The sequence below is a fragment of the Antennarius striatus genome, chromosome 4, assembly GCF_040054535.1.
Source record: "Antennarius striatus isolate MH-2024 chromosome 4, ASM4005453v1, whole genome shotgun sequence".
NCBI lineage: Eukaryota > Metazoa > Chordata > Actinopteri > Lophiiformes > Antennariidae > Antennarius > Antennarius striatus.
This window is the reverse complement of record NC_090779.1, coordinates 25,209,613-25,235,355: the sequence shown is the minus strand read 5'-3', so window position 1 is coordinate 25,235,355 and position 25,743 is coordinate 25,209,613. Positions and strand designations below refer to the sequence as shown.

Here is a 25,743-nt window from a genome sequence, read left to right as displayed (position 1 = left end):
TCCGAGGCGGGATGTGCTGACGTCGGAGCAGCGTGTCGCGCTAACGGCCGTTTGCCCGCCCCATTAGTTCTTATGCATGTGTGTGAGAGTGTGTGTGTGTGTGTGTGTGTGTGTGTGTGTGTGTGTGTGTGTGTGTGCTTTTGTCTGTTTGTCTTAACATAGGTTTAGCAAACCTGGAATATTCACAACATCTCCAACGTCAGCACATTTGTTGGCAGGGGAGAAGCGTCATCCTTCGGTCCGCAGGGGTAAAAGGTCAGAGGTCAAATGTCATGGCAGGAAGTTGAACTCCATCGCCTTTGAATCAGACTGTCGTGACTGTCGCGTGTGTCGCGTGTGTTTTGTCAAGTCGGGGTTTGGAGAAACCGTCGGTTTTACACCACCGATAAAACCCTGTCATCGCCGGCAGTCATCGTCTCCCATGATGCATTGCTCCTCGACTACATACATGATCAAACTACTTTTATTTGTTTTTTATTGAGGGGACCAGGAACTTCCTTCTTTTTAATGAGTCAGAACATCGGCGGGTGGGGGGCCGGGGGGGGAACTGTAATTATAAGAAGTTGAACTGCGCCGCTTTCTAAAGGAAGATAACGCAACGGGAACAAATGGAAACGCAAAAACAACAAGGAATCACCGTTGTGCATAAAAAAAGAGAAGAGGAAGAGGAGGAAGAGTTATAAACGAAAACCAGAGAGAAGAAGAGGAGGAGGAGGAGGAGGAGGAGGAGGAGCGCGGCTTTGCAGTCATTAATTAGCCTGTTAGCTGGAGCCGGGCGGTGCGGTTAGGGCCGGTGCCTTTGTGGGCCTGAAGGAAATGGGCCACATATGAGAGCCATTATAGGAACTGACTTAACAAAGACACATGCCTGTCAGCCACCGGGCCGGGCGGGGCCGGGAGGGGCGGGGCCAGGAGGGGCGGGGCCGGTCCTACGGCGCATGAAGGGCCAACCGTCACTGTGTGTGTGTGTCTCAGTGAATTAACAAACTGTACGTGTGTGTGTGTGTGTTTGTGTGTGTGTGTGTGTGTGTGTGTGTGTTGTTGTTGTTTATCTGAGCGGGGCCTTCGGAAGCGTCGCTTTAACTTGTGGACGTCCCCCTGCTGTCTCTCCACACCATTTAAAACCACATGACAGGAAACCTGGTTCACTTTGAACCAAACAACCCCCTCCTCCACACACACACACACACACACACACAAACACACACACACACACACACACACACACACCCGACCCCCACGCTCACTGAGGAAACACGCTGAAACATCCACAGACGGACGACTTTTAAATCTAAGTTCTTGCTCCACCTCCCAAACCAATAAATCAGATAAAAGCTGCAAAATTAAAATTAATTTCTGGTTAAATTAAATTAAATTAAATTAATCCACTTTGAGGACGCGACGGCTTCTACATCTCGACTCAAACCTCCCCTGTTTCCCCCCCCCCCCCATCTGGACGACATTTGGGGTTTCCGATGAGGAACAACAGGGACGTCTGACGCGCCTCGGCCCGGTCTTCCTGCTGAAACAGTAGCGCGGGGGTCAGCTCCTCCGGGGATCGGCCCGGTCCGGATCCCATGAGTGAAAACAGATCGGAGCGCCGCTGCCGGCGAGCGTCGAGCCAACACACATCCGACTCAGCGTAAACAGCCCCCGCCCCCCCAGCGATGGAAGCCTGGCGCTCGGCCACGATGATCCAAGCAGTGGCGCCTAGCGTGAAGCGCTTTAGGTTTAAAAAGACAACCATCACCCCCCCCCCCATCAGCTGTTTTAAAACAAAACAATCTATTTAGCGGATTATAATCTTTATTCTTTGGGGAAACGACAGATTTTTAACGGACCAATCAGAGGGAGGAAGGACGACTAATATCCTTCATCCTCAACCCCACGTGACAAACCGCGGTTCACAGCGTGGAGGAGGACCCGAATGGAGTTTTATGGCCCCCCCCCGTGGCTCGGGGGCCTAATGAAGTCCCATCCCAGCTTTATTAAGATCCGAGGGTGGGGCCTCCTAATAAAAGAAGAAGAAGAAAACCATGAGTTCTCATTAGCTGCTAGCAGCGCAGGGAGATCCAAAGGCCCCACTAATGGGGGGGTAAACGGGGCGCGGGGAGATCCAAAGCCCCACTAATGGGGGGGGTAAATGAGGCCCAACCCGTCGCAGCGGCGAGAGTCAAACTAATAATTCAGCCACAATCCGACCGCTTAGAAATAAACACAAGAAGGAAGTACGAGCAGCGGCTAAACGGACCAGGGCTGGTGTCACCACTGCTGGGGGGGTCGTTGTGTGTTCAGAGGACGGGGGGGGGGGGTGTTCAGCCTCATCAGGTGGTCGAGTGAAAGACGGGACGCTAGAAAACAAACCAGGAAGTGAGAGCGGATGAATGGACGCTTCTTAAAAATCAGTCGTTAAGTAGAAAGAAGAGCTGAGAGAGGGAACGATCTGCGTGGGGAGGTGATGGAAAACCACCGGGGGGGGGGGGCACGCTGATAGACGACTGGAGAGAGAGAGAGAGGAGGAAGGAGCTGGGTATTGATCACTGAGTGATTGATTGATGCAGCAATAAATGATCCAGCATTAACCAGGGCAATTACTGGGTCACCAGTGTGTGTGTGTGTGTGTGTGTGTGTGTGTGTGTGTGTGTGTGTGTGTGTGTGTGTGTGTGTGTGTGTGTGTGTGTGTGTGTGTGTGTGTGTGTGTGTGTGTGTGTGTGTGTGTGTGTGTGTGTGTCTAACCTGGATCTGTTGTTGGAGAACGTTTATCCTGTGCTGTTGCTGCAGGAGTTGCTGCTGTTGTCTGGCAATCTACACACACACACACACACATACACACACACACACACACACACACACACACACACACACACACACACACAAACAAAAACAGAAAGAATTGAAACAAAATATTTTGCAAACAAATATCAGCTTTTACAGAATTCCAGAACGCAATTTTATTTTAATTTTTCAGATTTTTCTCTTAATTTCACTTTTTAGAAGATTTTTTTACAGGATTTAATTTGAACTCAGATTTAACAAAACTTGTGAAAAAAACTTATGAAACGTGTAAAAACATCTAAATAACATATAAAGAACATGTAACACATAAATAACATAAATGAGGGGTAAATAATGAGTTATTACCACTGACTGGGGGAAAAACAAACAAAGAGTGAAAGAAAGGATGAATGATTGCACCCTACAGAAATGAAGGTGAAGTGGAGCTGTGGAGCCTGGGGGGTCAAACGTCTGAAAGTGTAGTGGGGGGACGGTGGTGGTGGTGGTGGGGGGGTTGGTTTCACCTCCTGATGATTATCTCAAAGGGTTTGAGCTCAGTGTGATGGATCGAAATCATACAGTCATTATCCTGGGGGGTGGGGGGGTCTACCTGAGTCCGTTTGTACATTTAGCATCCTGGGAGGGGGTTGTACAGGAGTCCGTTCTCTGACGCTGGACCTGTCAGACTGACTCGTCCATCAACCAATCAGTGGCAGAAGAGGTGATGATTTGTTCCTCTCATGTGAATTGGCCCCGCCCCCTGATAGGCGGTGCCCTTAAGCAGCTGTCCCTCTCTCTCTTCTCCGTTCAGGCGTTTAGTATATTTATGCTCAAACGTAATTACAGACTGCTGCAGAGGGGGCGGCGCCCCATTTGCAGAAATGTCATATTTCATTAGAGGCAGATTTCTCGGGGTTTGTCTGGAGGGCATTATCTCATCAAGTCTCAACAGCCGATGACTGGCTGCTGCTGGAATCCGTCGTTCTTTTCCCTCGCTCCGTCCTCCAGCTCCTTTGTGAAACGGTGAACGGTGGAATGTGTTGTGATGGAAGGTCTGGACGTGTCCAAACAGAGCCTACCGTAGGCCGACCTGGAGCGCCGCGTCATCACGAAAACACAAAGACAACGCCGCAGCGCTCTCTGTTCCCACCATCCATCCAATCATCCATCCATCATCTATCCATCCATCCATCCATCCATCCATCATCTATCCATCCATCATCCATACACCTATCCATCTATCATCTATCCATCCATCCCTTCATCCATCCAACCTTCCATCCATCCATCCATCCATCCATCATCTATCAATCCATCCAATCATCCATCCACCCATCCATCATCCATCCATCCATCCAACCATCTATCCATCCATCCATACATCTATGCATCCATCCATCTATCCATCCATCCATCTATCTATCCATCCACCTATCCATCCATCCGTCCATCCATCCATCCGTCCATCCATCCAACCAATCATCCATCCATCCATAGATCTATCCATCCATCCATCCATCCATCCAAAAGTGACATCATCATCTTCATGGTCGGTTAGACTCCCAGTTTAAGGTCATCTTAAACCATCACCTCCTGTTTAACTACCTGCTCCATCTGTTGTCGTTGTGTGTACCACGCTAACAGTATGTAGGCCTACCTGCTCCTGATAACAGTACGTAGACCTACCTGCTCCTGATAACAGTACTTAGACCTACCTGCTCCTGCTAACAGTATGTAGACCTACCTGCTCCTGCTAACAGTACGTAGACCTACCTGCTCCTGATAACAGTACGTAGACCTACCTGCTCCTGCTAACAGTATGTAGACATACCTGCTCCTGCTAACAGTATGTAGGCCTACCTGCTCCTGCTAACAGTATGTAGGCCTACCTGCTCCTGATAACACTATGTAGGCCTACCGGCTCCTGATAACACTATGTAGGCCTACCTGCTCCTGCTGCTGTCTGGCCAGCTCCATCTGTTGGCGCTGCTTCTCCAGCTGCGAGGCGGCCATCTTTTTCTGCTCGTCGTGGGCGGAGAGCAGCTGCTCCCTCAGACTGATCAGCTGACCAATCATGGTCGAGAGCTGGCGCTCCTTCTCCTCCAGCGACTCTGGCGTTCCTGAACGGGATGGAGAGGAGCGGCGTTTAAATGCAGACCAGGGTTCAATGATGGCGGTAGCCTCGGGCGGGGCGTCGATGTCAGCTGCCCCCCCAGTTAGGAGTCAACAACCTCAACTACGCCAAATTCTCCTCTTTTGCTTGAATCCACGCCCCCAAAACACACACCAACAAAAAAAAGACAAAGGAACTGAAAAATAAAAACACGTCTGTCTGACATGGAACTATTTGGAAACTCCTTCTTTACAGGTACCATAAATCACCTGACAACCGTCTCATCTTACACTTATTATTGGATGTCATGTCGCTGCACGCCGTCGGTGTTTATCATGGAGCGAAAACAACAAAATCACTTTGTGTTGAGGTTTGAAAAGCACCAAGTGCTCATGTCTTTGTTGAGGTTTATGATTCAGACATTCTTGGGAGTGTTTCGATGGGAAGATGGGCCGGCGCTGGTGAGACTCCTCCCACACCGCGCTCCGTAGATGATGAATTTCGGCGGGTTTAGCGAGGTGTCATCTGCATTGTAACGAGTCAACGTCGACTATCGATCAATCAGTGCTGCTACATTCACCCCGGTTAGTTGAAGTATAGGTGTGTGTGATGATGGCTCCGCCCACAATGCTGTCCATGACAACACCTTTGCGGGAGGGGGGGGGATAAGACCTACGATTCACGAGAGGGCAGAACCTTCTTTGTTTTTCCCCAAGATAATTTCCCCATTGTGTGGATAAATAAAGTGAATTTAATCTTTTAATTTTAATCTCTATTATTGGGGTTTGAGGACAGTTTGCTCCGCCAAAGCGAGACACGCGCAAAAAATACATTTCTATTAATTTATTGTGTTATTAGATAAAAAAAATCTGACTGGGACATCGAGATCGGATGATAAAGTTTATGGTTAAATAACTTAATTTTAACGACTCTGACATTCACGGACACTTCTTCACTAATTTGACCTATTTATCTTCAGCTGCATGGGGTTTTTTTTTTTAATTTTCTTGTAAAAGTGGTTGCCGGGGGCAACTCCTAGACAAAATTCCAACAAATTTCTGGAATGCGGACGCACACTTGGCCGGAATTCTGTTCTGATGACCGAGACGAGAAGGAAACAGGACAGGAAGATTCATAACGTTGATATTCATGTGTGTGTGTGTGTGTTTGTGTGTGTGTGTGTGTGTGTGTGTGTTTGTGTGTGTGTGTGTGTGTGTGTGTGTGTGTGTGTGTGTGTGTGTGTGTGTGTGTGTGTGTAGGTGAGGGCTTGTCCTGGGGCCATGGAGGGAGACTGCAGGGTGGCCCCAACACTACCTGCATACTAACAGAGTCTCCATTGTAGTCCTGTCAGGCCTCTATTGTACCCCACACCGCCCCCCCCCATACACACACACACACACACACACACACACACACACAGATTGCCCCTCAGCACCCCTGTATCAAAGGCAACATTCTCCTCTTCTTGTCTCTTTTTTTCATGCTTTCAATCTTTTTTTTTGTTTCTCCTCGAACATCCTCCTCATCAGTTTCCCTCTCCTCTCCTCTCCTCTCCTCTCCTCTCCTCTCCTCTCCTCTCCTCTCCTCTCCTCTCCTCTCCTCTCCTCTCCTCTCCTCTCCTCTCCTCTCCTCTCCTCTCCTCTCCTCTCCTCTCCTCTCCTCTCCTCTCCTCTCCTCTCCTCTCCTCTCCTCTCCACTCCTCTCCTCTCCTCTCCTCTCCTCTCCTCTCCTTCATCCTTGATGATTCTTCATCCATTGCGATTGGCTGTCACACCTGCCCGTGTGCCTACACACCTAATGCTGTCTTGATGTTACGCTGCTTGAGTCACACACTATTCACATTGCAGTGGGAGGAGCCAAAACTGACATTTCCCATAATGCCATCCATGATGCGCTGGGGAGAACAAACCATCCTGCAGACGCATCACAGAACCCCGATGCGGATCAGGTGGTTCCGGTTCCGCCACTGGCGGCAGCAGAGGGCGGGCTCCTGAGTGCACAAAGGCCTGAAGGCCCCGCCTGCTGTGTCACACCGCAACGAACACGCCAACACTTGGATTCCCATCAAACCGCAACCTCCAAGACAAACACAACATTTGTCAAAACAAGTGTTGTAATCTCCTCCGAGGAGACGAGGATATCAAATTTAATTGGCACGTGTCGGTGTTTAGCGTACGCGGCTCTCAAAGTTATCAGGTTGCAAGAACTGTAGATGATGAAGGTTCTGCCCCAACAGTAAACCCAGTCAGACATTCTTAATAAAGACTTTAACTCCTGGAAGAAAATTACATTCGTAGAACAAACGGAACGTATCGATTGAGAACCGTTCGTCACAAGCATCAATAAGTCTCCTTCTAATCCACAAAACTGAATGCTTCGAGTTCAGATATGGAGGAAAGTCATTCGCCGCCGATCCACAGCTGTGGGCGATCCACAGAGCGATGCATTGTGTGCAAAGAAAACATGTGTAACTACCATAAAACATATTTGTGCTGTGCATTACAGGCATGTTGAAGTGCGTTAGTGAGCATTAATAAACATTCCAGTGAATTAATCTGTTTAGAAGAAGAAGGCGGTTCTGTTTTTCTTCATTCTAAATAAAACGAACTGCGACCGAACGGATCTGTTCAGGTTGTTGTGTGAAGAGACACAGCAACGGTTGTGTGTGCATTTAGGTCACGCACACACACACACACACACACAAACACACACACACACACACACACACACACACAAACACACACACACACAAACACACACTGCCTCTCATTGCCATCGGTCATAAATCACTCCACGCGCGTCTTTAGAGTCATTTTGTCCATCTTTCAGGACATACGTTGGTCCAAATGTCTCTAGGACTTCCTGTGGCGGTGTGTGTGTGTGTGTGTGTGTGTGTGTGTGTGTGTGTGTGACGTCACACACACTCTTACAGCTGCATGTGTGCATGTTGTGTTTCTGAAGGGATCAATCGATCTGCTGCTGATTGAAGACAGATGTGCAGACTTCCTGCACACATCTGTTGTACTTTCTTCCTGATGTTTCCCGTCTTCTTTCGTGCCGTTAACACAAGCGATGTGTTACACCTACAGCTGTTAGCAGGTCGACACCAGTCGTGCGTCACCTCGACACCGGAGTGGTTTTCCTCCTCTTTGGATGACTCATGTGTCAAATTATTCTGGTCAGGTTGGGTTAGAGCGATGTCAAATAGTCATTGTTTTCTCATTTCTTTCACATGCTAGCCACAGAGCTGCGCCGAGGCTAAATTTGTTTGATTTTACTCATTTTGACCCAAAAGTACTTTAACATTTATCATTTTATGTCCTCATGCAACCCCGGGAATAAAGCATTCACCATACTTAAGAGAAAAACAAGGTCATCTTGAGACGAGGACAGCTCAGAGTATGTAAGCAGAAAGAAGAGAAGCATTCACAAAGAGACAGCTGCTGATCACACATCTGATTCTGAACCAGAGGAGAAGCTGTCTGAATTAAAAACTGTTCAAAAACAGTTTATTTTTGTTTTATTTCCTGTTAATTCGATAAAAATAATTTTTTTAAAAACCAAAAACAAAATACGAATGGATTACCGTCCTATAGGTCTAACCTCACAGGTTAGAAAACAATCTGAAAAATAAATTAAAAACCTCTCTTCTGGATTTTTCCCGGTCCAGCCTGCTGCAGCTGCTGGATGAGAATTTAATATTTGCAGCTCCATGAACGGATTTAACTCTTGAATTGATCTTTGCAACACAATCATTGTGCATGCAAACAAGTCCGGTAGACATCGTCAGCTTCAGGAAACCTTGACGACTCACCGACTGCCTCGTGCGCACCCACGTGAAGCGAGTCGTGCTCGTGCACGAGGCTGTCGGCCTTGTGCTAGATGCTTTTTGTCTTTCTTACCTTTGACCTCCCCCAGCAGCTCGTTGGCATTCAGCCGGTCGACGCGCTCCTTCCAGTCCTTAGACAGGAGCCTCTCCATGCAGCTCGGCTCTGCAAAGACAGTTAAAAAAGAGCCTGGTCATGTTTTGTCATACAAACGGAGAATTGAATAGTGAGATTAAAAAATAACCATAAAATTCGTCTCTAAAGGATCTCAAGTTCTTCACACTCTCATTCTGTTTTTAAAGAAGTGTCACCACGATATTTGGGTTTCTCCTTCAATGGGATAACAAAGCCATTTAGTTTCCTCAAGGCTGACAATTATCACCAACAACAAAAAGAAAATCAAATAAAATATGAATTTGGTTACTAGCTGCAAGGAAATGATGAAACCGACGAGACCAGAATATATTTGAACCGATAGCATCCAGCACCACGGGGTCGCGTCCCGCTGACGAAATGAGAAATGGGCATTGTTTGGTGGTCTGTCTCACGATGCGTCTCATCGCCGTAGGACAGCGGGCGTCGGGACATGTGGTCTTATAAACGGGATAACGTCTCACTTGTTCCGTCGGAGGCCTGCTGTGAACTTTAAACAATGGGAACTTTTCTAATTCTTCCTGGGGGGGTGGTCGCTGAGAGTGTGTGTGACCACTGTGAGTTTTATTTAGTCGAGTCGGTATTTATGCACCAACTGGTCTCATTACTCAGGTAATGATGTAATGATGGGACTCGAAGAATCTTCTCCGTGTTTTACCAACAAATCCGACAGAGCGTTCCTGTAATATTCATTACTTATATTCAAACTGGTTTAACTTTATTTAAAGCCTGCTTTTAGAGCAGGTTTGGTGAACTTGGCGGTGTGATATCTCTTCTCTCATCCCGTCTCGCTCCCATTGTTCCTGTTGGGGTCCTGAACCATCCAGGATCCGAGCTGCGTCCCAAGACCCGCTACCAGGAAACGCCGCGCTCACACTGGATGAGATGATTTCACATGACGCGGACAATAAGGGCATTGTTCCGCATCTTCTTTAGTCTTTTTTATTACAACAACGTGACACAATGACTGCTCTCGGCCCCGTGGTCGGTGTCGGAGGGAATGAAACGGGCTTTTTTTTATCGTTAAAACAAAATGCATTGATCACCGATCAGCATAGGTGATGAAACCAGGAGGATCATACACACTCCTTCACACCCACACACACACACACACACACACACACACACACACACACACACACACACACACACACACACACACACACACACATGCAACAGCACGAAGGTTTGTGTGTGCACTTTTCACGCCAGCGGGCACGATCACGACAGACGGAGTCATGGTCATGCAGGGCCCCATGTCGAAGCCTCAACTGCCAAAAACACACACACACACACACACACACACACACACACACAAAACCGAGACATTCTTGGGTGCTGTGTGGAAAACATGCCCCTGGAGGCTTCGCCTGATTTAGAACGCTGCCGTCAGACAATAGCTCATTTGTGGGGCCTTTATCCTGAAAAAGGCGCTATAGGCATTCATAAGGGCACATGGCCCATTGTGAACGGCTTAATGTGCGTTTGTGCGTATGGGCCCCATTGTTTGGGCAGGACGACTTCCTCATTGGGTCCATTAAAGCCTCGCCTGTTTACAGTCGGATTATGATTGTTGTAAATAAGCTAATAAAGTTGTCCAGATCACATGGGATCAGTGTAAAGAAGGAAGGGGGGGTGGGATGGGGGCCGACACACAACAACTTAAAAACTGCATATATGATGGGGGTTTCCCATATTTGGGAAAAACTGGGTATTTCCAGACGGATGGTGGTAATAAATACAATTTCACCATCATGCAGGAGAATTTAATCCACCCAAATTCTCAGATTTATCGTGCGAGCGGCTCCGTTGGGTATGTACTTGTGTACATTTGGTTGCTTCGGTTATATTTACAGCCGGTAAAGAGGAGGAGGTGGAATTTCTTTCCTCATCACCGGGGATCCAGCGATGTTCAGCGGGCCTCCTCTGAAGCCAAATTAGCAAAGGAGATTTATGGGAGCACTTAGGGAGGGAAATACAACCTGTAGGTCCGAGATGCTTCTGCATCAGTCAGCCGTGTTTGTACTCAGATGCACAATTTATACCCCCTGTGCCGATAAACAGATGGGACTCTCAGACAGTAGGGGATGGAGAGGTGAGGCCAGAGTGGGTCTGAGAAGAGGAATAAAGGAAGAAGCGAGGGATGAGAGAGGATGGGAGGGAGAGGTTTTACCCTAGATGGCTCGCTATCTGTCCCCAACACCGAGGAATCAAGTGCTGTTTAGATTGGAGGGTGGATAAAAATTCCGTTCTGTCTGAACGCCGACTCCTTTATCAAGTGGAGGAGAGGATGGTTTAAGGAGGAGCGGGGAAACGGAGGATGGATGGGGTGAGGAGAGAAGGAAGGTGGGGGGTGGGGGGGTGGAGAGGAGGAAGGAAGACAAAACGAAAAGGTGGCAGAAAAAAAGTGATCAGGAATGGAAGAAGCTTTTTAAACCATACCGACGTGTGATTACGGATGAAAGTGTTTAATTAGTCTTTGACAAAACGAGAATTATTGGACGTGTCTAATTGGTGGTGAACCAGCAGGAAAATGATGGGGGGGGGGGGGTAATAAAGGAAGGCGATAAAAAGTGGATAAAGACAGACGTGTTTAGAGTAAACACAGTTTGATTACCGGCCCCCCACGCCATCCTGTCACGAGACGCCGTGTTGGTGGTTCCAAACCCGCCACAGGCGACGGGTTTGTGTGGAGGTTAATGTCGGTGAAGGGGTGGCCTGTGGGAGGGGTGGACGGGTGGAGGGGTGGACGGGTGGAGGGGTGGACGGGTGGAGGCAGACAAGAACGCTTCTACCCGCCAGAGCCGACGGCAACAGCGTGCCAACAACCGCCGGGCCGAGTTTCATCGTCTCCATTTAAACGTTTCTAATGGAATTATGAAGAACATTCCCTTTAAAGACCACCAAGGTCTTCAGATTCCTATTTTTACTCATCCTTACTTAATATTTCAGTTTGGAATACGACGCTTTCGCCCTCCATGTGTCCAATCCGACAGCTCGGTTGGCTTCTGGGTTAAAATAACAAGAGTTAATATTTGGTAACGAACTGGTCTTAAAATGTGGCCTCGGGCGGGGAAGAACAGAAAACCTCCCAACTGCTTTTTCCTGCTTTCTGTTCCACTGCTAGAAGCTACGCTAACAGAACGTCAAACCTGACAGGTTCAGAGCGCTAACGGCGCGAAAAGCAGAATTAAAACCGTTGGTGATTGAATGTTTCAGCAAAACATTCCAGAAGGGATTGAGAGATATAGTTTGACATTTGAGATAATTACATGTGTGCTTGTTTGCATGACAAAAGTTAAATGTCAGGATTAACCCCGCGGTTAGTTAGAGAAGAATCCACAGCCAAGCATGAGAAGGGGAAACATTCAAATTGAAAGTTTTTTTTGGTTGAATCAATAAAACATTAAGTTTTACCAGTCAGCACCAGTAAAATACGTGAAACATGAAATCACTGGACATCCAGAACTCTAGGGGTCGCTGCTCTGCTACCTTGGCTACATTTATAAGGAGCATGATGCTAGGCTAGGCTTGGCTGGTTTCTGCGAAATTTCATTCCATAATCGTCTGGTTTGATTTCATGTCGTCTGGTTCTTGAGTGGATTTCTTCTTCTGCGTTCAGCTTCAGACACAAAGCAGAACAATAACAAGTTTTTACAGCCGGCTTACGTGGAGGAATCCGGTTTATTTGCTTTTTCTAGGATACTTAGTTCACATTTTACATTTGATGACATTTCAAAAAGTTTCTCCTAGAATTCGCTTGACGTTTGGATGGAAACACATCGACCTGCGCCAAAAAAGCTCAAAAAGGACTCAAACGCCAAAGAAAAGAGAGAAAAACATTAATCTGAAAAATTAGTTAATGTCAGGAATAACAACGGCACAGTGTTGTAGCGAGCGTCCGGCGCGCGTGAGGGATGAAAAACACATTCGCCGTCTCGACTGCTGCCCGGTGTGTGCAAATGGAAGCTGACAGCCACACTTTGCACGTCCAAATTTATGTCAGGGGGTGCAGCTTCAGCTGTAGACCCCACAGCTTCACGGGAAAAGAAAGAGGAAGAGAAAGAAAAACTGAACAGGCAAAAAAGATAAATAACACAAGAATATCAGAGGAAGGAGGAAGAGAGGAAGCAATAACAGATAGAGAGAGAGAAAGAAAAAGAGAGGGAGCAGCTGTCCTAACAGCTGGCCAGCAGGATTGATGTCTCAGTGAAATAAAACTCAACATATGTCCAAACATGAGGAGACAGGCCAGGAGGAGGAAAGAGATACACACACACACACACACACACACACACACACACACACACACACACACACACACACGCTGGTGCACTCTCAGGCCCTTGAGCATTGCACACACTCACCACACACACTGATTAAAGAGCATCGGGACACGACTGAGACGTTTAATTAGGACAAACACACTCTGAATCTGCGACGGCGACTCTCTTCGCCGCTGGAAAACCATTAAAGCGCCGCGCGGCGAGCCCGGCTGCGTGTTAGCGCGGTGTCCGTTTCACACACACTATTTTCATCTGTCAGACGACACCCCCCCCCCCCGGTCCCAGAACATGGCCTCCTTTTCATACATCACCCCCTTCACACACTCATTACCCCGCGTCTGCCTCCCGGTGGGGTTAAACCGCCGCCTACCTGTGGGGTGCGCCGCCGTTGTGATGCTCCTGTTGTCGACGCCGCTTTAAAGATTTATAAAAGATGAAGGAGGAGCGAATAAACTTGTATTCAGCTGCTGCGGAAATCGATTGGAGTGTGAAAATTAGTGAAAACGATCATTTAAGTTGAGCTGATTTTGTGTTGGATGAGGAAACATCGTGACGTCACAAGTGAAAGGAGCGGGAGGAAGATGAAGATGAAGATGAAGATGGGGGGCAGGATGTTTAAAACAGCTCCTGCTGGGTTTCTGCTTCCTACAGGAAAAAACCAAGAAGTCCAAAACAAGCCTCACGTTCACTAACTAGCCACTGTGACCTTTGACCTTTACCACAAACTAAACCGACTGCTGGACTGGACTTCACCTGCAGAGAGAATTCTGGTTGGTCTGGGCGGGGCCACGGGGCCACCCATGCTAAAAATACACACTAAGTACTTCTCCCAGCAGCGTGAAGTACTTCATGTGATATAAGGGGGCCACCCTGCCGATGGCGCCGGGTCCAAACCCTGCTTCCTCCAACAGGACAGATTAGGTTCAAATTAGGATCGTATTTCTGGCTCGTTTTTACGTGAGAACAGGAACCCAATTTAATTTGGATCTTTTCTGATTCCTCCTCCTGAAACTTTTTTATTTTGTGCTGCAGAGACGAAGGATGAGCTTTAGAAACGGGATCGCCGTTTGTCACCATTTTACATAAAGCACATTTAAAAAGTCCTTTTTGAACAAAGGAATCCATTACGTCCATTAAGTTCAGGTTGGATTGATGGAGACTTGACGACACACAGACTTCAGCCGGAGTTGAAAACCGCTTCGCTTTACAGCCCAAAATAAATTCTAAATTTTTCATTTTGAGATTAAACAAACGGAATCTGGGTTCTCTCACACGCCGGGCGGAAAAGTGTCAAACGCAGGATCCAAAACACCAGTTCAAGACACGGGCTTCTGGTTCCACTTTAGGCATGACATATGAAACCCTGCTTAGGACACACGCGCGCACACACACACACACACACACACACACACACACACACACACACACACACACACATAGAGTGTAATGTGTGGTTCAGACACAATAGAAGCGTTGTTGTAAGTCGGGCCCTCGGGGGAGCCGATGTGGGCGGACCCTTCAGTCTAGGTCATAGGAGAGAATGGGGGGGGACCTGACAAGAGACCCAAACCTCACCCCCCCCAACACCTCTGACCCGGTCCCCATGGCGGTTCACCTCCGAGGCAGAGCAGTGGGCAGAATGAGGATGAAGAGGGGAAAAGTAGGGAGGAAGTTCTTTAAAGTCAGAACTGAGGAGATTCACATTTGGGTTTCAGCTGGACTAAGAATCCGGGTCCTGTGTAGAACCGCCAGGAGGTCGGAACCATTTGGACCGAGCGTCATCTTCATTTTTCTGCTTCTAGAATCCAGACTTAGCCACGATTGGATGTTCACTGCGAGGTTCCAAACTAACGAGTCAGCGGTTCTGCTCCAGAACCCTACAGATAAATTCAGAACATAAATCCTATTTGTGCTGCTATAGTTACTTCTAAGACTTGGGGGGTGTTTTTTATTAGTATTTAGATTTTCAAAAGTGATAAAGATGAATAAAATCTAATAAATTTGACGAAAATTCTGAGAGAAAATTGTTTTAAACAACAAATTTTCTATTTTTGGAGGAATGAAGAGATAAACGTTTGGTGTGTGTGTGTGTGTGTGTGTGTGTGTGTGTGTGTGTGTGTGTGTGTGTGTGTGTGTGTGTGTGTGTGTGTGTGTGTGTGTGTGTGTGTCGCACTTCAGGGACAAAAAGCTTTTGTTGCAGTTTAAATGTCAGCAGATGAAAGTGTCGAGGCGCCGTGTCGAACACCAGCGCGTGCGGCGTTCGGACTCCTGCTCGCTGGAGCCAGAAGCTGAATTATCAGGTGAACAGTTCGACTGAAAAAACAAGAAAAAAAGGGGAGGGCTTGATGAAATCGGTTTAATCTGATTTTTTTGGACGAGGTTCAAAACGGCATTCCAGGCGCTCCTGCCATATGACGGCTGGCGCGGGTCCAGGAGGCGATCAGGAACATCCCACCGACGGGACTCACCGGCTGATTATTAGAGACGCGATCACTATCGATTACAGACAGAGGGATTGAAGCCCAACACAGACGTCCAGAAGGACGAGCAGCAAATAAACGGAATCTGGGGGTCAAAGGTCAGCGAGTTCCTCGGCACAGGTGTCCCTGCTGAGTCAGCAGAGAGAAGACGAAACGTTTCCCACAGATTGAGTGGCGATAGCAGCAGAGAGGAAAGAGGAGGGCAGGATGTCAGGGCAGGAGGAGGAGGAGGAGGAGGCCCGACCTTCGTCTGACCTCCTCCTCCAGCTGTGGAAGCCATCATGAGCCGCTCGGTGCCCAGCTTCAGCTTTGGCAGTGGAGCGACTCGTGACATCGTTGTCAAGATGAAATTCAATATTTATGACCAAAACATTTTGTTTTCCAAAGTCTGAAAAATTGTAAACAAAATCTAGTGAACTCTAGTGAGCAACTGAACCAGGATGCCCCGGAGTCCGAAAAAGTTTTATGTTTTATCATCTAATAACTTCACATTTCTGCAAAAAATTACTAGACATTAAAAAATTTAAAGGCGGCACAAATAATTATGAATGCAAAGTCTTGTCCTCCAATCGTTTTCTCTGAATCTGGTCTCGGGGTCGGGTTCCTGTCCTCGTACACGTTCGTTGTAAACCCACAGGTGTCGACAGGAAACGGAGCTCGATCTCATTTGCATAATGAAAGACAGGAATGGTGCAGTAATTCCAGAGGAATCAGCGATGCCGAGCGTCGGCCGGGGGGGGGGGGGGGGTCAGATCTGCTCCCGGCTCATTAAACGGCTGACTAGGCTGGCACGGCGGCACCGCGCCCATGCCAGTTCTTGTTAGCAGAGGGTCAGAGCCTGCGAGGCTCGACAATACAGACGATGATAACACAGTCATCAAAGCGCGATCGCACGTCTGCCTCCTCCCTGATGAGGAGACCTCGACTCCCGCTGGTGTTGGTTTTTTTTTAAATTCCAGTCGATCGTTGACGTTTGAGATCTCACAGAATCGTCTTCTATCTCTTATTTTTAGCTGCAAAATGACAGAGGAGCGCTGCCAGAGCGCAGGGCGCCTGGTGCCCACATCTCTGCTTCTGATGTTCCCTCATTCTGGCCTTCAGCGTTTAATTCAGGGAGCAGCCAACCCGTTTAATGAGCGCTAAGTGCTTAGCTCAGTGCAGAGGACACCTTTTGTACGGCGCGGGGCTTTTGTATCGTCAAACAAACCTTAGAGAGGCGCAAACCCGACGCGAACGCATCACGACAGAATCTTCACCCACTTGGCTCGCGTGGAGTAAAAAAGTCCAGGCAGGATGTGTTCAGTAACAAACCGACAATGCGGCCGTCTGACATCATCTCAGAGAGTTCTTGATAAAGCTTTTAAAAGCTGAGGCGGCAGTTGGATGGGGGGGAGAAAAAAAAAACCATCTTCCACATTGCGAGGCCATGTCTATTCATTAAAGCTGTCACAGGCACTTAGGGCTGCTGCGAGTCGCAGACAGCTAACAGCATGTCGACAGGGGGTGAGCACAACACAAAGGCTAACAACGACATCATCCACACTTTAGCTCGGGGGGGGGGCTTACGCCACGCCGAGGGGTCGGCCATGTTGGGCTAAGTGAGCTGAGTGGCTAATAGGGTCCGTTCCATTTGATCATGCGGCCAATCTCGACCCCGGACGGGTCAGCTGACTGCGGCGTTGTCAGCGGGAGGCGGAGGACGAGGCGGCGGATGTATTGTTCAGGCTTTAATGTGCTTGGCATTTGAGCGCAAATCCGGTGGTGCTAAGAGGATTCTGCAGGAAAAAAAAAATGTTTTGAGAGTCGGTCTAAGTGAACATGTAAGAAAGAAGAGACCGGGGGGGGGACTCAGGGTAATTAAATAGGATTTTTCTGCCACGCGACGTTTGATATACAGAAAGTTCACATCCAAATCGGTTCAAGCCGAATTACCGGGTCGGCCTTGCACTCATGTAACCACAAACAAAAATAAAACTAACAGCAAAGGCTTTTCCTTTACCGCTAAGACGCAACATGCTTTAAAATCAGGATGCAGGCAAGGTTGTCCGATGAATAGGGATTCCAAAAAATGTGCCAAAAAAATGATTTCAAAGGTTCCTAAAGTTGAAGGATAGACAGAGAAAAAGAGAGAGAAACAGAAATCCCATCATCACACAATGAAAGTTGTAATCGAAAAAAGGAAAGACATCATTTCAATAAATTAACAAAACTGCTGCTGAACAGTTTTGAATGTTTGAACGCTGAAGGAGGCCTCACTTAACGAAGCACTCAGCTCCTGATCCATTGATCTCCTCCGATTTAACCCCACTCATTTGGGAGAGAGCGTCGGCGCTCGTCGGGCCGCATTCAGCTCCAAACCAACTCTATTCCCTGCGCGGCGCCTGAAAGGCATTTCCACCACGTATCCTCAAGGATCACAGTGATTCACATGAATGTTTACAAGGCCCGGAGACAGAGTTATTATTCATGGAGGCGCTTCCATAATTCAGAGCGCCTGGTTATGCTGCGTGTTCATCTTGTTTGTTTTCCTCTCAGCTAAGTGTCTGCAGCGTGATCAATGGCACCGGGCCGCCGGGACGGCAGCGCCGCCGATGAGCACGGCTTCACGGCGAGCTGCTGCTTCCTCCTTCCTCCTCCCTTAAAAATAAGAAACGCTTGGAATTGTGGTTCTGTTGATGCGTGAAGAGCGAGCGACCCGGTGGGTTTGGGTCAGCTAGAGGTTCTGGATGCTCTAGTGTGAAGGAACAGTTGAATAAACTGGTCTCCAGGCTAAACTGTAGGTAACCATTCCCAGTTCTGTGCTAGACTTTATTAATGAATGTATTTTAATAATATTTAGTTAATATGAATCTATTTTAAGCTTAGAAATAATTTTATTCTTTTAATACAGTACAGAAAAAAACGTCTCCGTCTCGTCTTCAGCTGCTTCTTCCTTGTGGGTCACGGGGGTTGCTACGTGTTAATAATATGATATTATATGTTTTTATTCTGATTTATTGTACAGTAACATGATATTTTATGTGCTTCTGACGGTTTACTAGTGATTTTATGATTCCAGTATTTGTGGAGTAAAATGATGTGAACTTGATTTTTATTTTTCCGTGTATTTTTTTTAGAATCCCGACGTCCAATCGAGAACGGCGTAACTCCAAAACAAAGTAAGCCGAGATAAACGTGCACGTCTTTTGTTTGCTCGCTTTATTTTTGGATTAAAGCTGCGCCCCACATTCTAAAAATCAAACTTTAACGCGACGCCCTCGTTCTGAAACCCCACACGTCATTCGTCGGGTTCCGCTGCAGGAACTGTTGAGTGTTTTCCATCTGAAGAACCCCTTTGGAAGCTAAATGGAACGTTTAACCCTTCCATTCTTCACACGACTGGATGCTTTAAAAAATTTTTTTTTCAAAAGCCGATTCAAAGCGGGACGAGCCTCGATCACCTGAAGCTAAAAGTAGACACTCACTGAAGGTTGTCTTGGAGCGTTTCCCATCAGGCCTGGCGTCTTTGATTTGACAGGAGGGTGTCTCAATACTTTTGAACACACAAGTTTTGCCTTTCAAACCAGTTTCTGTGTTTTAGATAAGAGGCAACGACGCGTATCTTTCAACTAGAGAAACTGTGTGGTGTGTTCCGCCTCTGGCTGTCCCACTCTGCCCCCCAACCCCCCCTCGACCCTCCTCCGCCCCCCCTTACTGTATCAATAACAAAGTAAAAGCTTAAATGAGAGAGATCAAGCCGTCCTCTGATATCATCATGATTACTATGTGCACATAAGAGGTGGGGGGGTGTTGGGTGCCTTCAGATCTGGCTTGCTGTTTGGTGGGATGGGGCGAGCTGAGGCATGATGGGAGACTCCTGCGCTCTCTGGCGCGAGTGCTGCAGATCAGAGGCGCAGGGGCGAAAGGGAAACCAGTGTTTTACTGTTTGATATGGTGATCCAACAAACGAGGGAACCGTCAGCCGTAATTTTAGATGTTCACAGATCCTCTGGAGAGGATGTGCCCCGAACGCAACACCAAATACCAAACACAGGTAAGGCTCTCCTGCCTTCGACCGGTGGTGGTGGTGGTGGTGGATGGATTACAATCAGAAAAGTTGATCAAAAAAGCCATTTCAGTTCTCCTGTGGGACAGGAATAAAACATCGGAGCGTGGATCTCGGTATTCCAAAGCTTCTGAACGTTCTTTAAAATATTTTATCCTGCTAAACTTGTGCTGTTGTGATTGCAAACAGACGACACCAGCTGAACTTATACAACTGCAAAAACTAAGTTCATTCCAGTGTGTGCATAAACTAATAGAAGAACAGATCGTGTGCCGTACATTCGACAGTTGTCAGGAAAGCCATGAGCTATTGGGAATATATAATTTCCTATTTGAACGCGCTACCAGTTCTAGAGATTAAAAAAACAGGGGAAGAAATAGAGGATCTTCACTTTTATAAATAAGGAGATATGAGGGTTTCACAAATATCACAAAATGACTTCAATTATAAACATATTTTAGCAGTTTTAGATGTTTTTGTACAAAAAAAAAGTGAGATAACAAATATATTTTATGACATCATCACCAAACCAGTGCAGTGATGCAATAACGTACGAGTCGAAACACAAAAAATACGTCGTTACAACTGTCTAAAGATAGAAACGCAGGAAGAATGACTCCAGAATGGGATGCGTCCCGCCTGGCCACATGCCCCACAGGATGCACTCACCCCCCCACCCCCACCAGAGGCGCCCTCGGGGTCGTGGACCTACCGTCCTGCTCCGTCTTGGTCAGCTCCACCAGCTTCTTCTGCTTCAGTGTGTCGACCACGTCCGCCAGGCTTCCTTTGCGGCGCTCCGGCGTCCCGAAGGTGAGGCCGATCATCGGCTCCCCGCGATCCCTGGGGAAGTCGTCCGGCTTGGGTGGGGAGGTAGAGTTAGTCCGGTAGGGGTAGACCAAGCAGCCTTTACTGCCTTCATTGTCCTGTGAGGGAACAGAACCAGAACTTAGTCAGAACCTTTGAGCAAATCCGACCTACAAGTTTGGACTGGTTCTATCTGTGACCCAGATAAACGTAGATTTATCTACAGCGTTTGAAGGGAAAGATAAAGTTCTGGTGAACAAACTCATGTTTCCAACTTGGACCCAAAGCATGCTGGGAAAACCTTTTGATTCCATCCATTTGGAGGTCATTCCTCATTCGGTGAGGCGTGACGATGGCGGTACGATGGTCGTCTCTATTTGGAGCGGTACCGTCCCGCTGCCGGCCGCTCCGTTGGGTTACGGGTTAAGCGAGAGGCACTGGGGTGGGGGTTGGGGGGGTCTATATTTACCGAGAAGATAAGCCCTCCAAGACGAGCACATTGTCCCACACAACAGACACTTGAGCACAGGTGCTGTAACACCGGGTTATTTCTGGATGCTTTCTCCTCCCCTTACAGAGTGGGGGGGATCTCCAGGAACTTTAGGAAGCTTATGTTTCAAAGACAAGGGGCTTTGGCGAACAGCAGGATCTTAAGACGCCCTTGAAACGGCTCCGGGAGGCCCCGTTCTGCACTTTGTCTGTAAGCGGAAGATGCCTCAGTAATGAGGATTAGGAGATTGTGTGTCACCGGTGGATTGTGAAGGTGTGTTTTTTCAGGTCCGTACGTAAAGCCGCCCGGCGCATCGCGGCGGGGGCGGCATGATGGGGGTGGGGGGGCGTGATGGGGGGCGGTGTCGGATCAGGTTCGGAACCCAAAGGTCACATATTTGGACTCTGCAGAAGACAATGCGTACCGGCGACCACCCATGTGACGTCAGGTTTCCATGAGCGATGGATTCGTGACCCCGGGTAGTGACTGACAGGCATCACGACAGGAAGAGGATGTGTAGAACAAACGCTGGGGGGCCAGCACCGTTGGATTGGGGATGGTCCCATCATCTCTGTCCTTGATCCATCCGACTCATTAGCGGTTTAATTATTTGACTCTGTGAACAAAATCTGTTTCCTCATATTTTCTTTTCTTGTCTCATTCCAAACACACATGAGAATTTGTGTGTTTGGAATTAGCAAAAGAAAGAATTCTACTTCAAATAAGATGTGAAGTAAAGAAATCTAGGCGTCAAATCGAACTGGGTTATGATTGGAAAAAAAAAAACAGGACAGGAATAAAAAGCAGACCGTCTAACATTCTAATTCTTTTCAAAATGAAACTGACTTTTGTCTGGAAAGTGTAAATGTATTCCTTCACAACACGGATACCTGAGGAAACTTTATTCCAGGAACTTTCCTCTTCCCTCGGAGGCCGGAGTCAAACAGGCCTTGTCCATCTGGGACCAACACAACCCGGAGCCAAGACCTCCACACACACACTCCACACACACTCACAACAACACCATAAAGGCTGTGGGGATAAGAAGAACGGAGGCTGGAGCCCTCCGGAGGAGAAGCCTCGCTGGGCTGCCCACAGCACTGCCTGCAGCACACACACCCACCACAAAAACACACACTCAGTGTGTGTGTGTGCATGCTTCCACATGTATGTGCATTCAATTGTGCACAATCATCACTATGCATGAGGATTTGCACACCCTGTGCACTCCTGCCTGTGCTTCAGCAGTGTTTTATGAGAGGAGTGTGTGCACACACACTCCCCACACTTGTTTCGGAGATTTGAGTTATAGCAACACATTTCTAGATAAGATCCGGTCGGTTCTTCTCACCGTCGCAGCAGGCACCATGTTCTCCCACTCAGCATCCGCCAGCTTCTCCCTGATTGGCTGCAGCTCGTCCGGGCGGGGCTGGTTCTGCGAGTGGGGAGACGGCGCTTCCTTCAGACCGTCGTGTTTGTCGCCGGCCCAGGCCGCGCCGTCCTGACTGATCGCTTCCTCCTCCTCCCCGGATGGTGGGTGGAACGGAGGCGTTGCTCGCATGGAAGACATCATTCTGGGGCGGGAAACAGGAAATGGTTTTCATTGGGATGGAGGGAGAGGAGAGCTGTGTGAAAACGTGTCACATGTCAACGCTCACACGTGTGTCAAAGGGTTAATTCAGTTCAAATTTAGACTAAATGCAAATATGAAAGAACAAGTTTGTTTTAAATTATTATTCTTTTGCAGTTTTAATGATGTAAACCAGACTAGTCAGCATCAAACATTTACTTCATATTTATTACTTAAAGTCATTTAAATCAGGCATCAACCTTTTTTTCCCCAGTTTTTTGAACCAATATTTAAGGCCTTTGAGGATAAATCCAACTAAATAAAATAATACGATTAGCATGAAACTGTTTAATTCTAACTATAATAATAAAGGTGAATTCAGTTTGTATCAACTTTATTAGCAGCGTCTTCGTGACGTCACACCAACGTTTGTTTCTTGTTGGTTCTGCTAGCTTGGGAGTTTCAGTTTAGCGGTAATGTATTCTGTGTTAGCGGCCAGAGCGGCTCCTTTAAGAAGGTAGTCATGTGACCGAGGCAAGCATCTCCACAAGCGTCAAGAGGGACTCATAGACACATGTGGACCGCTACCAGTCCAGGGACCGTACCGACTGGCCCACGGACTGGTAGCGGTCCACAATCCGGGGGTTGGGGACCGCTGGTCCAGAGATTTAAAAACTTGTCTAGGTGGCACTTCAAAGCTGAAAGGAAAAAGTGGAGCTGTGAATTTGAACAGCCTTTAATTCATAACTTTATTTAAAAAGCAGACGCCTGGACGTTTCAGATGTAATTACAGGTCAGTCGCACACGAGCCGTTTAAAGCACACGTGTTTTGGGCATTTGTTGGACACTCTTGTTCTGGATTAATTCATATGACTGCATTCAGACTTTATGTTCCACACACTCATAAAACACAACCCGCCGTGGGGAAAATCTATTAATTTAGCAGCATCAAGGCGTCTCCACATCAGATCTGCTAGTTTTTGTGGAAGAAGAGTTTCTGCAGCGATCTCCGGCCCGTTTCTCGCCTCCACAAATACACACACACACACAACAACTGGACAGCAATCATCCATGTGGTGGTTTATTTATCTGTTAGCCACTATTAGCTTCATGTCCCAGCTAGCAGTAGCAACAGGTGTCCGTTCTAGTTCCTCATGCAGCGGCATGAGGACATGAGATTCTAAGACCCCAGACAACCAACAAACAGCACATCACTAATCCACGATGGACGCCTGCGATCCACACTGGAGCGATGAGAGAGCGATGAGGAGCAGAGGAGGGCGAGGGCGGGGGAAGGCCTATATTTAGCTGACAATATTGCTGGTGTTGTGTTTATGGGCAGCTTAAGACCCGGGTTCTTGGAACCGGGGTCTCACATGGCCAGGAATGTCCAGCGCCATAAATCGCTGCCACTGATACGGTTTCATCATGCGACTGTACAGGAGTGTGTTGGTGAAGCATCTCACGTTCTGATTGGTCGGGGGGGGGGGCAGGAAAGCGGTTGGCTTCACGCGGTCGTCATGGTGGAGGAATCGCATGACTGCTGTTTAGGTCACCAAATTGTTTGGCAAAGGTGGAAGATGTGAAGCTTTGTGAGCGTAGGAGAGCATCTACCGCCGCCAGGAAGTGGCTTTGGCTCACCTGAGCTACGCCACGCCCCTCCTAAAGCATTTGTGGAAAACATAAGGAAGTAAAACCAAAGTTTTCTTTCCTGGCTCATCTACTCGACCGGCAGCTGTTACTGTCAGGACGCGAAGATAAACCCGATTGTGTGCCTTCCTCTGGATGTCCGCCATCCTCAAATGAGACATCAATACGATTTAGTAATAGAGGATGACCCGCCGCTAAAAACCATCGGGAGGGTTCTGAGTGTATTTGTCTTAAATTGTGGAAGAATTGTGGGTTTGTTTCTTGAAACCGACAGGATCTGGTCTTTCCTCTCCGGGAAGCAGAAAAATGGGGATAAAAGCCGAAGGAGCAGCTTTCTCCCAACAGGACTAATAAAAGAATGTAATCTAATTATTGAATAATCGCTATGTGGAGTCATTCTCAGCAAACATTGACACGTTGATGAGGTTACGCTGACAGCTGAAAAACAAATTTGTTTCTCACACGCATCACCTTTGGCCTCTCGTCGGCAACAAAACGCCAACTTTATCCCCCTCTTTCTGTCGAAGATATTTCTTGGAAAGCGACCCTCATGAGATTGCCTCCTCGGAGAGCGAACAGATCGCACACTGTTGAGAGAACCGTTTTAGAATTCGATGCATTTTTGGGTTTTTAGGCGTGCGAATCGCATTTTGGAAGATCGCCCCTGGAGCGAGGTTAACCGGGTCTCGCTTGAATGAAACTTCCTTCCACGGAGTCTTTGCAGCCTTTTGCTCACAGATGCATCTGACAAACAAACTGTAGGTGGTGGACAGCTAGCTAAAAGTCCCTCTGAAATGCGGACAGTAACTTAGAATCCCTTTGTGAGTGGAAGAAAAAGGAAAACCGGGGTCGGAATTTGGCAGGGAAGTGTTGTTCAGATCTGTCCTGGAACCTGGCGACTTGGCAGAAACAATCAGGCATTGTGGGACGTGGACGGAGAGAGGGACCTGTGACAGATGAGAGTGGGAGAAAGAGGGCCCCCTCTTAGAAAAACAGTACACAAAGCTCCATTCACTACCCAGGTCCATTCTGCCACTTGTGGAGCGAGAGAAGGCCTCCAACAAAGGCTTTCCACCGGACCAATTGGGTGTAAAATCTCCAGTCGTCCCAGCTGGATAGAACTGAAGGAAGTGGGAAATACCAGAGAGAAAGAAAGAGAGAGAGACAGAGAAGAAGCAGAGAACTGAGGGCTTTCATTGGAATGCTCGTCTGTTGGACGGTCCCAACAAAAAAACAAAGGAAGAGAGCAAAGCGAAGGAAAACGAAGACTGAACAGAGGCGTAGGGCTTAGAAACCAAAGCCAGCTCCATGAGAGGACGGAGGACATTACTGGTGGCGTCTTCGCAAAAATAAAAAAAATAAAACAGTCTATCCTCGTGAGCGAGGAAAAGAGGGATGGTTCTGACGTCTCACTTCCCGGTTTTTAATTGTATAGTCTTGTTTTTAGCTGGGACTAAATTCAATAGAGGTGAAGCTAAAGCAAGCGCATCCATATTGTCATCAATAACAGTTAATGACATTGAAAATTGAGTCAACTATGCAAAGCATAG

At 47.7% G+C, this 25,743-nt stretch overlaps 1 protein-coding gene across 5 annotated transcripts in view; it reads right to left on the bottom strand.

The window, feature by feature from the left end:
- The window catches only part of LOC137594596 (transcription factor SOX-6-like), a 74,342-nt gene that overhangs the window by 28,104 nt on the left and 20,495 nt on the right, over window positions 1–25,743 (bottom strand). For all 5 annotated transcript variants that reach the window (XM_068314204.1, XM_068314203.1, XM_068314205.1 and 2 more), the window contains 5 exons: window positions 22,325–22,547; window positions 20,392–20,602; window positions 8,791–8,880; window positions 4,723–4,895; window positions 2,737–2,805 (listed from right to left, as the gene is read on the bottom strand). In XM_068314204.1, the coding sequence (XP_068170305.1) occupies window positions 2,737–2,805; window positions 4,723–4,895; window positions 8,791–8,880; window positions 20,392–20,602; window positions 22,325–22,546 (765 nt within the window). In that variant the 5' untranslated portion in view covers window position 22,547. The remainder of the gene's footprint in view (window positions 1–2,736; window positions 2,806–4,722; window positions 4,896–8,790; window positions 8,881–20,391; window positions 20,603–22,324; window positions 22,548–25,743) is intronic.